Below are 12,853 nucleotides of genomic sequence, written 5' to 3' on the forward strand. Positions count from 1 at the left end.
ATATATATATATATATATATATATATATATATATATATATGTATATATATATATTGATATATATATATATATATATATATATATATATATATATATATATATATATATATATATATATATGTCATTACTTCTATATCTTCAGAGGAAGACGGATTGTTTCCGTCGTAATATCAAGAAATAACGTGTGAGTTTGTCTTCTCTTTTTTTGGGTTTCTATATTGTGTGTTACTGTGTATTGTACTATATATATATATATATATATATATATATATACCCTCCTGGTCTACAATCTTGACGTGATGGAAGGGCTTGTGCATTCTGATGACCCCTAGAGCCATGCTGGCGGGAGTAAAAATAATTGCTCCTGGTAGGGTCACCCATACCATATAGGTCGAAGGTTAGGAGCCAGACGAAAGGTAGTCTACGCAGCGTCTGTTCCTCAGTGAGGCGGCTGCAATGGTGTCTGGCCCCCGTGGGGCAGCCAGTAAGTGATGGTGTCACGTGAAAAACACTATTGAGGAAGGCAACGGGAAACCACCTCAATTATCATTCCCAAGATTTAAATGATGGACAATACAGAGATTTTCAGTCCTGGCAACTACGGGGCTCGGCCCAATCGGCCGTGTGTCGTGCCCGGCAGCGGGGGAGGCAAGGCTTCCGTGGTCGTCATCCCACGAAACCCTTGCAAGGGAAAACCAGCAGCAGCAGGACAGAAGACGCAGGAGAAGAAGACCAAATTAGTTAGAATAGGAACGTGGAATGTTAGGACAATGATGAGGACAGGGAAATTGGAGAATGTTAAGCGAGTGATGGGAAGGGGAAATATAGATATTTTAGGTCTATGCGAGGTGAGGTGGAAGGATAGCGGGGATTACTGGAGTGATAATTATAGTATAATAAACAGCGGCGGGGACGACAGCCAACGAGGGGTTGCCATAGTATTAAATGAAGAAGTAGGAAGAAGCGTAGTCAACATAGAGCAGGTAACGGATAGATTATTACTAGTAGAGTTAAAAGCAGAACCGACGAACTTGGTTATTATTCAGGTATACCTGCCACCGAGCAACCATAAGGAAGAAGAGGTCAATAGGATAATACGATCAGTTAGAGGATATAATCGCGTGTGTTCCTGAGGGGAAACATTTGATAGTAATGGGGGATTGGAATGCGACGGTAGGCGAAGGAAGAGATGGTGGTGAGGTGGGGGACTACGGTTTAGGCACGAGGAATGACCGCGGGGAGAAAGGAGTTGAGTTCTGCTGGAGACGGGGGCTAGTCATCCAACTCCAACACTTGGTTTAGACACCACAAAAGACGCAGGTATACATGGAAAATGCCAGGTGAAAGGTATCAGCTAGATTATATTTTGGTTAGATACAGGTTTAGGAACAGTGTGATAAATTCGCACAGCTTCCCGGGAGCGGATGCGGACTCTGACCACAATTTAGTTGTTATGAAATATAGCGTCCGTTTCAAAAGGATAAGGCAGGAGCGGCGGGTCAGAAAATGGAATGTAGCTGCATTAAATGGTTTGAAAAGTATTGTATCACATAATGATGACCAATTTTCTCCATTTTCACAAATTCACTGACAACGTTCACAATTGATGGCTGCCAAACAAATACTAAGCAATGTAGCATCTTCAAACTTGAAAAATACGCTTTATAGATTGCATACTTTCTAATAGAGTGATATTTTTCAAACAACTACTGCAATCTTAAGGTCAGGCCAGGTATTTCTGGGAGCACCATCATATGCGACATAACTCATCAGCAAGGGCTTAATTTAAAGTATTAGTAAAGTTCTTTATGAAAATAAGGGCTGTTCCAAAGATCTGAGTAATTATAGATTTGCTGCTGTCCAAAATACATTTCTGAAAATATTCCAAAAGACTATGTATTATGTAAAATAACTATTTTCAATCTCTCCCCCATGAGGTCTATAAACAGAAACAATCACCAAGTTTTTGCAAAAGTTAGCCCTTACAAATTTTTCCAGCTGATATCTCAAGGCAAAGTGCCTGGAATTTATCAAGGCATTCTTTTACAAGAAAATGAATGAAAAGAATTCATTCCCATTTCATTTCATCCTTCAGAGCAAGTTTGTTTTGCACAAAAATACATTCACCACCATTTTAAAAATCTCATGGCCATAAGAATTTGCTTTCATGTAGAGATATGGTGTGGTACTTGCATGTATGGAATTGGTGTTTCATCCATTTTCACAAGATCAATGTCCAAAAGTGCAGAACTAAGAGTTTTCGTCATCAGTTATTTCATCTTCTTCACTATTTACTTTCCCTTGTGTCCCTGTATCACTTCAGCTTGATCACCTGGTCAGGATGAGGATGAGGTAGCCCGCATTTCTGATTGATGACGAGTGACAAATTTGCTTTTTGGGATGATCCAGCTTCCCTGGATTAACTTCATGAATGGAGGGGGTTGCTTGGGAACAGGGGAGGGTTGTTCCATTCAACAGCTCATTCACTATTAGCTCTGGCTTCTCTGTGAGCCCTCACATTGTTGAGCAAGTCATCTTTAAAAGGAAGATCTTTTAATGCCATCAGCACCATCGGGCCAATTTTTACCATTATTTAACTCCTTCTGTAGCCTGTAGTTCGTTACACTTCTTAAAGATGCACTGTTTTGCAATAGATCTCCAATATTTTACTGGTGACATTTTTGTTAATTTTTTATTTTGTTGAGTCAAGTTTAATAATTATTTCTCTAGTCATGTCTATTTTAACATTGTCATCCATATCCAAGCTCCCTTGGTTGTGTCAAAATTTCCTACTTTTGTATTTGGGCCTAATAACTATTTATGAGTAATAATTAAAATTATTTGAGTTGCTTTGTCTTCTCCCTCACTGGCTATCCATAATTTCTATGAACAATGCTTTTTTCTGATGATTTACTGTTGATGATACTATTGTTTTACAATCTGTATCATCTTTTACCAATCTATTTAAGAATTGCGACCATGTTACTGATATGATAACTAAATGTGTGATTTTTGTAAAGGTGGTGTTTGAATGGTATTCCCTCTTCTCAGGTATTATATTTTAAGTTCAGAATAAATAAAATCATGACCTTTTAACAGAATACCTTTCCTTCTAAACCAATATTCTGTTCATTACTAAGTCTCTCTCTTCCTTGTGCCTCTTTTATCTTAGGTAATAGTTTCTTTAATTCAGATTATCATTCTCATTTTATGACGATTACTTGCCTTGAATGTTTGTTAAAATGAAAAGGATGAAATCCGGATCTCTTGAAATGGCCAGGTATTTGCATAATATGCTTCCTATTATTTTTTCTTTAATTCTAAAAATATTTATTCGTTTAAGGCTCAATTTAAATTTATTTTCTTATTCAAGTGGCAGTTTTTGTGCTATTCCAGATCTACTTCATACAGTTAAAATCATTTTTGCTGAAACAGTAATCCCATTTTTCACATGATTTATTATCCAGCATGAATGGAAAGTAAATTCACCCTTGCCTGCATTTACTACATTCATCTTCTGCTCCCTCTATTCTCGTAATATCTTCTCAGTGGGCTAAAACACCTTTCAACTGCCTGGTTTCTGTGTTCTGAAGCATAATTCACGTAGTAATTTCATGTATTGTGATTCATTTAGTCAGTTCATGTTGTAAGAAGTGCTAGTCATGGTGGGGGATGGCGATAGGGGATCATTTTGAGAATACCAAAGTAGGTGAGAAAGATGGATGCAAAGCATTCTGATTGGCAATAGGATGTTCAAGACTGCGATATAGAGGGGAGAATGTTAGGCAAATGAGGAAGAAGAAGGAATAGGATAGGGATATTGGACGGAATGAAAGGAGAAAGGAAGTATGTGGAGATGACGAGGGGTTTTGTTTCAGAACACGACGTTGGGTTTTGTTTGCTAGGAGAGGCTAGAAAGTGTATAATTGTAGCCACCTCACCGATGCTGCATGGACTACCATTCGTCTGGCTCTTTGGTATGGGTGACCCTACCAGGATAAAATTCCATTGCTCCCGCCAGCACAGCCCAAGGGTCATCAGAATGCACAAGCCCATCCACCATGTCAAGGTTGTAGGTTTGATGATATGCACTACCTGAAACCCCAAATCCAAGGATTCATTCCCCATATGAATTTTCACCCAGGGGTGTTCTCTGAGGAGAGTGTAGGGTCCCAGTGACATGCAATTCACACAGTGAGTGAGTGAGTGAGGGGGACTGGTTGTCCATCAGCCCCCCCCCCCCAACCCTCTCCCTCCCTCTCCTACCACCAACCTCCAAGTTGTTTTTCCCATGCACTACTACCAACATGTGAAACCTTTCCCTCTGAATTCAAGGTTGGCTTGGTGAGTGCTGCAGCTGAGCATAATGCATCAATTTTTACATTCTGTGATACATAACTGATATAAAGGTCGCTTTTCATTTAAAATCTCTATAATTTAGCACACAGAGCACCCTTCTTATTTTCCCCAGGAACAGAACACCAGAAAATTTTAAACGCTAAATCTTTTCTGGAAGGCAGTGAAAAAAATTCTGATTTCATATCCGTGAATAATTCCCCACACTGAAGGGTATGCCAGTAGTTTCGGCCAGGAAGGATTAATCCATTATGATTCCCCTTCACTAGAAATATTCTCTGGCTCACCAGAAAACACCAATCATGAATACTATCCCATTCCTCACCTTTTGAACTGCTCCTACCACCCTGGGTTAGACGTAGAAACGATTCCAAGCTCTGAAGCTATAATGCCTACCTGTGCCATTAACGCAAGACCAGAAGTGAGAGTAATCTTATTTCTAAGATCAAAAAAATTAGCACTGTACGTAATCCTCATGTTTTTTCATGTATAAATGCATCCATTACAGCTACACTTGTTTTTCTTGAACGTATAATTTGATTTTTCTATGATTATTGGATAAGTTGAATATGGTATTCCAAACTTGTCAAATGCATGTTTTGAACCTTTCAGTGGCATCAATCACTTGTAGAGGCTCAATTTTCACTTTTGGTGGAGTTGTGAATGGGATATGTATGTGTTGTATGTGTGTTGTTTTTGTGTTATCTGTAGAATTTTGTTCCAGGGAAAACCGCTGTTTTAAGTGAATCAGTTCCTGTAAAACCAATACCTATATGCATTCATAGCTATGGGAGCAGGAACACAAATTACATTTTGTCCAATATTTCATCCCGTGTTTGCCGTAGGTGCTTTCCACTGGAAATCAGAAGGTGATAACTCTTCCAAAACCTTTCACTCATCTGTCCTATGGGCAAAATTCTTGGTACATTGTATTACATCAATCTCTCCATTATACACTTACGTAAGAACTAGAACCACCGCACTAGGCCCTAAATCTATGGGTCTCCTTATGTTTAATAAGCTAAACGAGGACCTGAAATCCAGCACAAACATTTGTCTATTTAAAAGGAAATTGAGAGCTTTTCTTCAAAGAAATTTGTTCTATTCTATTAGGAATTTCATGGAACATGAAACTTAGAATAGGTATATGTATTACATTGTGTATTATTGTATATATTGACGTGTCCTATACTATGTGTACAATTTTTTGTGTGATGCAGTCTCTGGACAAATAAAAATTATTATTATTATACTCTTCGTACTGTAGATACATTTGTCAAAACAATTGAGCAATTTCAAATTTTGTTGATTAAATGATAACGCATGTTAAATAGTTTTCATTTGACATAACTTATGTGAGATACATACGATAGTTATACAGGCACATGTGTTCAGTTTTCAAAGTCATACAGAACTTTAAATTGCTGGGTGATTGAAAAGCAAGAGGTACAGGATTGTTACTTTGGGCACCCGGTTGAAACCCCACCCCCCACCCCCTCCAATCAATGAGGCACCTGTTGTCATCATGCCGCTCCATTCTCTGAGAGAGACCCCTCCTTCTGTGCAGGCCCTCTCCTGGACCTCTTCTGTGATTCAGTGGGGGACGCGAGGGCAGCCCCGTTGTCCATGCACGGCAGCTGTGGTGGGGGAGAGTATGAGGAGGAGGGCGTGCCAGAGGTGGACCATGCGGCACCCCCCACCTTCCACCCCTCTGTGTGCCACCAACCACCCATCAACCACCACCTGAACCAAAGTGCCAGTGGCAACCACTCCCTTGCCAATGTGAGTACAATGTCCGAGACCCTTTTCTTGCCCACTAAACCCCCTATCTAAGGAATTGATTTGAGGTGGCACCTATGGGGGCGTCAAATGGGTGGGGTGGGGTTACCTTCTCCCACTCACCCATACTTATTTTCACTAGAAGCCTTTTACATGAGTGAAATGTTTATGTGCTGTGGCTTCTAGATAGTACAATCAGGATGTTGAGTGAGAAAGGAAGCAGAAGGAAGAAGCTACCATGGTGAATGTAATTTTCTCTCATTTTTGCATTTCTCAGGAGTTCATACATTTTGCTTGGAGTCACTTTAATCTATACTTTCATTTAATACACCTCAAAACACCAATATTTTTCATCCTCAAATACTAATTGTGAAGTGAATTTCAACCTTCATTTAGTATAACTTGTGTTGTGTGTTGACAATCCAGGTTGTGTTCATTATGTAATTGGGTTGGAGCCCATTATATAGAAATGTGAAGGATTGGTGCTCTTCACACTAGTTGGTGCCTCTCCTCAGTCAACATGAAACTTTTCAGTCACTGTGTATCAGCTGCAATGGCATTTACAAGTTTTTAATTTCAGGAATAATCACACTATTTTCTGCTATTGTCATTGAAAGTTTGAAAACCAAAGTAAAAGCGTTCAACAGATATCACACTGTTTCCGATTCCTCCTGTTCATATTCTGATCGATTCGCTTCATCCCACCTCTCAAAACAAGGGCATCGTCAGGTTGGAGCTAGGGAAGCTCAAGGGGCAGCTCATGGCATGCTCTTATACAAAATTAAAATCACACATTGGGAAAAATTCTTTTTATAATTCAATATAACCCAGTTGCTACATTACCTTATATTTTTTCTTATTCTTGAAGAGTTAATTTTTTGGCTTATTGTAATTTTCTTGGGTTTCCTGAAAATTTTCTGAAACTTTATTTTCCACCATCTCATGATTCTCTCTTATGAAATTAAGATGCATTGGATATGATACCATTACCCTTTCCCACAGTGCTCCTAAGGGAGGTGGGTCTTCACTCTTTGAAGGACCATTCTAGGGCTGCCACAGTGGTTGGAATTCCACTCAAATTGCCGAGTGCTTTACTCACGGTTGGGGACAAACATTAGTTTCATTTGGAAGGTCATTGACTTCGATGTCACTTAACCTGTCACTAGTTAAATTCTTTTTCTTCCATTGCTTGACAAGTTATAGCTCTGTGGTCTCATCTTCCATCTCATAAAACTCAAAAAACATATTTTGCATCCTTTGTAAGTCCATTATACTGCTTTTCCTCATGCTAATGGATGTAGCCTTTTCAAGATATGAGCTGAGGTATTTTCTTGGGGAGTTTGAATCTTTTAAAATAATGTAAGCAGATAAAGGTTTGATAAAATTAGAGAAAACCTCCAGTATTCATTAGCACAATCTGATGAAGGTATGCACCTATTTTGCTCATGAGCAAGACATTGAATAAGTTTCTATTTCCAATTCCTTTGCAGTGTCTTGTGCTTTTTAAAGTACAGAATCAGTCAGTTACATGCTTTTCATCTTGACGGCGTTTTTTTTGAGTCAAGGATTCTTATGATGTGTTCTCCTACCTTCATCAAATCCATGCTTTTTGCTTGAAGGGCATATGCCACTGGTTCCAATACTACTGAATATTTTGTCATTATAATTAGGGCAAAGATTAACAAGGGTTTGGTTACTACTAATTGTAGCTGGTACGCTGCTTTTCTTACGGCTTAGCTCCCATTGATGGAAAGCTTTTCCTGGGCTAAAATAGCCTCGGGGAAGTTTTGTGAGAATTCTTTCAATCTTTTGTATTATTGGCTTCATCTGGCCTTGGGCATTCACGAAATATTGTGAGCCAAATGCCTACAAGTTGTCTATTCCCTCATTTTCTATGTTCTAAGGACACTCTACTTAGGGTTGAGTGCCTGTAGACTCTTCGAGTTTACTGGGAGAGATGCAATGCATATAACAGAATAGGGACCACTTCCCTAGTAGCCCATTGTATATCGTCTAAGCTTCACAATAGCACCACATGTGAGATGAAACTAAATGTGCAATACTGTTTGCAGTTAAAATGTATTTTGGAATTTTTTGGAAGTACTTTGAAGCAAATATTTAAATGCTCTTGCTTATTGCTGGCTCAAAACAAAGATTTTATCAATATTTTTAATAAAGGCAACTATTTTCTATGTCTGATGCGGGGAAAAATACTTTGCAGTATTTTTTTGGTAAATTGGCTGGCGTCGTTTAGGTCGAAGTTATGCCCTCAGCCTGTAAGACGCAGGTTGATTTATGGGCACATGTTGGAGTAACAAAATTGCCATTTTTTTGGGTCGGAAAATAGGGTGGTACATTCAGAATGCTTGTTGATGTATTTGATAATGTATCCCCACTGTTACATCTTTTGAGGGATACCTTTGAGCTTACTATTTTCAAACATAAGAACAAAATATTACCATTTATGTTACAAGTTTTCTTTTTCAAAATTTTTGCAGGGCATTTTTTGGTTTAATATTTTTTTTACAATATCAATGCTGTTTATAATTTTACTCCAATTAAATTCAGTCCTTGATGATTTTACATTTCCGCCATAGCTTTCTGCATTTACTTTGAATGGTTTGGGGTTTCCACTGCTGACCGTTTTTTCCATAGGTTCTCATGGAAGGGCACTGATGCTGTCACTGTTCTTTTGAAGTGACATGCTTTCTTTCATTTCATTCTTTTTTAATGTTTCCAGGATTTACCCTGTTCTTGGACTGCTTCGCCTTGTGAGTCCCACTGTATTTCCCTAAGATTCAGTCATTCTTTATTTCTAAAGTTTCCAGTTCATCAGCTTTAAGTATGTGCACTCTCTATAAATATAATTAGCTCATGATTACTTGCTGAAATTCTCAAGTGGAGACCAAAAGGTGGCCTATGGTTCCATCCCTATTGGGCCTCCATTGACCCACGGTCTGTGCACTGCAATTTCTCATGGACATCCAAATCTCCCAGCTCGTCACTTTGTGATTTTTCTACTCTGATTGCTCCAGGACATGAACCGTCCAGTGTCGTATGACTCTGATCAGCAGTTGTCGGTCAACCACAGTTCTCTGACCCACTCTGTTGGTGGCAGCGTGAGGGGAGGCTCTGCCGAAGCACAGCAGCCCCCCAGGACGGAGACATTGCGTCTGACCCTATACAAGGATGGCATCTACGAGGACTTTGGGTTCAGCGTTTCGGATGGTCTCTATGAGCGAGGGGTGTACGTGAACCGCATTCGAAACGGTGGACCAGCAGACATTGGCTCGCTCCTGCCCTATGATAGAATAATCCAGGTAGGCCTCATTGTCTTTAAACTTGGTATCATAACTAGGTTTTGCTGAGCTCCCCCATCATGCTGCAGATATTTTGCCATTTGGGAAACAAAGGCAAACTGAGCTGATTGTTATGCACACTCCCACCGAGGCGAAAAAGTACATTTGCATCAAACATTTATAGGCATACATACAGGGTCGCACCCAAAAGTGGTAGGACTGATTTTCTCTGGCGCGAACGGAGCGGTGGAGGGGGGTCTGCCTGGCAGGGTAAGGTGGAGGGGGCTCTTAGCAACAGACCGACACCAACCTCAGTCACCTGCGGGCTGTCGTTGAGTGAGGACACCGTTTTTAGTGAAGCAAGTTTTTTGTCCGCGTCGAAAAACAAAATGAATCTGAATTTAGAGCAACGTTATTCCGTGAAGTTTTGTGCGAAACTCGGGAAGACGGTAACTGAGACCCTCGATATGATCAAGCAGGCTTATGGGGACACTACCTTAAGCCGTTCCACGGTATTTGAGTGGCACAAGTTGTTTAAAGAGGGTAGGGAGCTCGTTGAAGACGACCATCGCTCCGGACGGCCGTCGACGGAAAGAACCGACACGTATGTGGACAGAGTGAGGACACTGCTGAACACAGACCGACGCTTAACCAGTGAAGAAACTGCAGACCAGTTGGGTCTGTCTGCATCCAACGTTCAACGCATTATTTCACAGGATTTGGCCATGCGCAAGGTGTGCGCCAAGATGGTGCCGAAAATTCTGCCATGGCGCGCTCGTCGACCGACAGCTCCTGGCCAAATACGGCGTTGCCATGTTGCTGCACCCGCCCTATTCTCCCGATCTGGCACCACCGGACTTCTTCTTCTTCCTCCAGATGAAAAGACAGCTCAAGGGACGATGTTTTGACTTGATAAAGGCCGTTCAAGAGGCTTCGACGAGGGTCATCAACGTCATCCCCAAAGAAAATTTCCAGCGGGCGTACGGGGAATGGGAGCAACGTTATACTAAGTGTGTAGCAGCTCAAGGAGCATACTTAGAAGATTATTAAGTCGAAGTAAGTATATCGTCAATAAAATTCTTGTAAAAAAATCAGTCCTATCACTTTTGGGTGCGACCCTGTATTTGAATTTTTCATCTTTAGAGGTACTGTTTGATCATGAATGGCGACTTGGGTAGTGGAGTTGAAATGAACCATGAAGATTGGTGAGCAATTGAGGACCTTTTTGAGTTAAGCTAAGCTGGTTTCTTATGTGTGAATGTTAAGTTGCTGATTGTGACATCAGCTGAAAACATTCATAGAATCTATTTTAAGGAACGAAATAGTGAGGCCTTTAGAGTTTCCACTATTTTTAAACTTCTCCCTTTATTTTTTCACTGGACCTTTTGCTTGTATGTTTATTTCATTTTCCATGCTGGTGATGATTGCACGTTATATTTTGATAATTTGAGAACATTGTAAATGATTTGCACTAGAAAATGAATTGAGTGAGAAGCTTCATTGATTCGAATTTAAAATGGAGGTGTTTGCTATTGGAAGCTTTGTACACATTGCAAATTAATCAATGTTTTTCATTGCAATTAGAACCCAACTTTCCATTTGGACAAGCAGCTACAAACACAGACTGATTCCTTAGATCGGTTGGCACAATTCAGTGTCATGCAGCTCAATTCTTCAATTTCACACTGTTCACATGAGACATGCATAATTTTTCCTTTTAAAAGAAAAGAAATTATTTACCATGGACACATCTAAATTTTCTCTACACTTTTGTAAACTATAAACCTAATTTGTTATCATATATTAACTAGTAGATATTATATATCTCAGGTGAGACATATAGGTGTGATGATTCATTTCCTGCCACTTGTTTTCAGGTGAATGACACCATGACGTATGCATTCGACTGCTGTTTGACAGTGCCACTGATTGCTTCAGCTGGTGATAAGATAGACTTGACAATTGTGAGATCCTTGTAGCTCACCTCCCTTCCCTTACTTGTGACCCTCTCCATGTTTTATTTCTGTGTTTTAGTGCTTACTGAGGTTTTTCCAATGTGCTATGTTTTGTTCAATAAAGTTGGATTTTTACTAATCTTATGCTTTGGAATGACACAGCCTGAATTGGTAAATTAGCATTCGCTGGAATGTTCCAGGGTAGTAAGTCCACAAGTGAAAGATACATCATATGTGATGTGAAAGCATTGTGAATTGTCAGCTCATACTGGTTTATTTATGTAGGCTTCTTTTTTTTAAAAAAGGTTACTTATTTATGCGCAGTTACCATGCAAAAGATAATATTTTAGTGGCCTATATTCATCTCATTGAGCTGAACATATTTCTAGGAAAGTCGCAATAAAAAGTATTTTTCTAAAAATACCAATCATATTATTGGTAATATGCATAATAACTGCAAGTTTCAAGATGGAATCTGCAATTTAGTTGAAATTTTCCCACTACAGATCTATTATTCATCCATATACTTCCCTCTTTTTCAATCTAAACATTACTACTTCATCTCAATTTGCCCTCCCTCGTCCAAGGCCTCCTCATAAAGTTTTGCGCACAGGAAAACCGTCAACACTTTTCTCCCCGATCCTAGCCATTTACTTGCCTTTACCCTGACCATCACGAATGCGATGTCCAGCCTTAACAGTGCCTGACCCCTTCAAGCAGGAGCCTCCTAAGGCCAGAAAACAGTACACTGCTAAGCAAGTTGTCTCGTTTTTCTCTCTGCCACAATAAATGAACATGTGTGACATGGTAGTCTAGGAATGGAGTGATGGACTACTACTTTAATCCTTGCTCTCGTGTTGTTGGCTCTACTATTGAGGGGTGCGTTGTAATACTCATAAATCCACCATGCCTCATTCCTGATGCACTCCAATTCCCAAAACCCCTCCAACTCCATGCACTCACCTGTCTCCCCATCTCTCTCGACTGCTTCCTGCATTTCTCAAAATATCACATACCTCCTACAATGTCCAGCACTGCACTGCCCAGCATCTAATTTTATCAATGCACCACGCCCCTCAATATTATTAGAATCATCAACCACAGAGCATCCTGTATACAATTCTCCCAGACACGCTAGAAGTATTAAATTGATTGACAAGGGAGGAGTATCAGCAGGCTGTAGAGAAAACATGGATGACGGAAAAGAGCAGAGTACTATTGAGGAAAAATGGAAATATATCAAAAAAGGGATATTGTGAGGTGCTAACAAAACAAGGAACTGTCGACAGGAAAAGGATAAGGAAGACATGGATTACAGACGAGATGACTAGTAAGATAGATCAGAGAATGAAATGGAAGAATGTTAAGTACAGAGTTAGGTAGCAGGAAGTAAAAAGAGTTAAATAATAAATTGAGACAGGTAACAAATAAAGCAAAAGAAGCATGGTGGAATAAATGTGAGAA

General features: G+C 39.7%; 1 protein-coding gene across 2 annotated transcripts in view; it reads left to right on the forward strand.

Moving 5' to 3' along the window:
* Grip (Glutamate receptor interacting protein) overlaps positions 1-11,528 on the forward strand; it is a 47,955-nt gene extending 36,427 nt beyond the window's left edge. For both annotated transcript variants that reach the window (XM_071589356.1, XM_071589355.1), the window contains exons 12-14: positions 5,924-6,138; positions 9,171-9,455; positions 11,312-11,528. In XM_071589356.1, coding sequence (XP_071445457.1) covers positions 5,924-6,138; positions 9,171-9,455; positions 11,312-11,413 — 602 coding nt within the window. In that variant the 3' untranslated portion in view covers positions 11,414-11,528. The remainder of the gene's footprint in view (positions 1-5,923; positions 6,139-9,170; positions 9,456-11,311) is intronic.
* The last annotated feature ends 1,325 nt before the right edge of the window (positions 11,529-12,853 follow it).

Source organism: Hetaerina americana, unplaced genomic scaffold, assembly GCF_022747635.1.
Source record: "Hetaerina americana unplaced genomic scaffold, ioHetAmer1.1.p SCAF_37, whole genome shotgun sequence".
Lineage (NCBI taxonomy): Eukaryota > Metazoa > Arthropoda > Insecta > Odonata > Calopterygidae > Hetaerina > Hetaerina americana.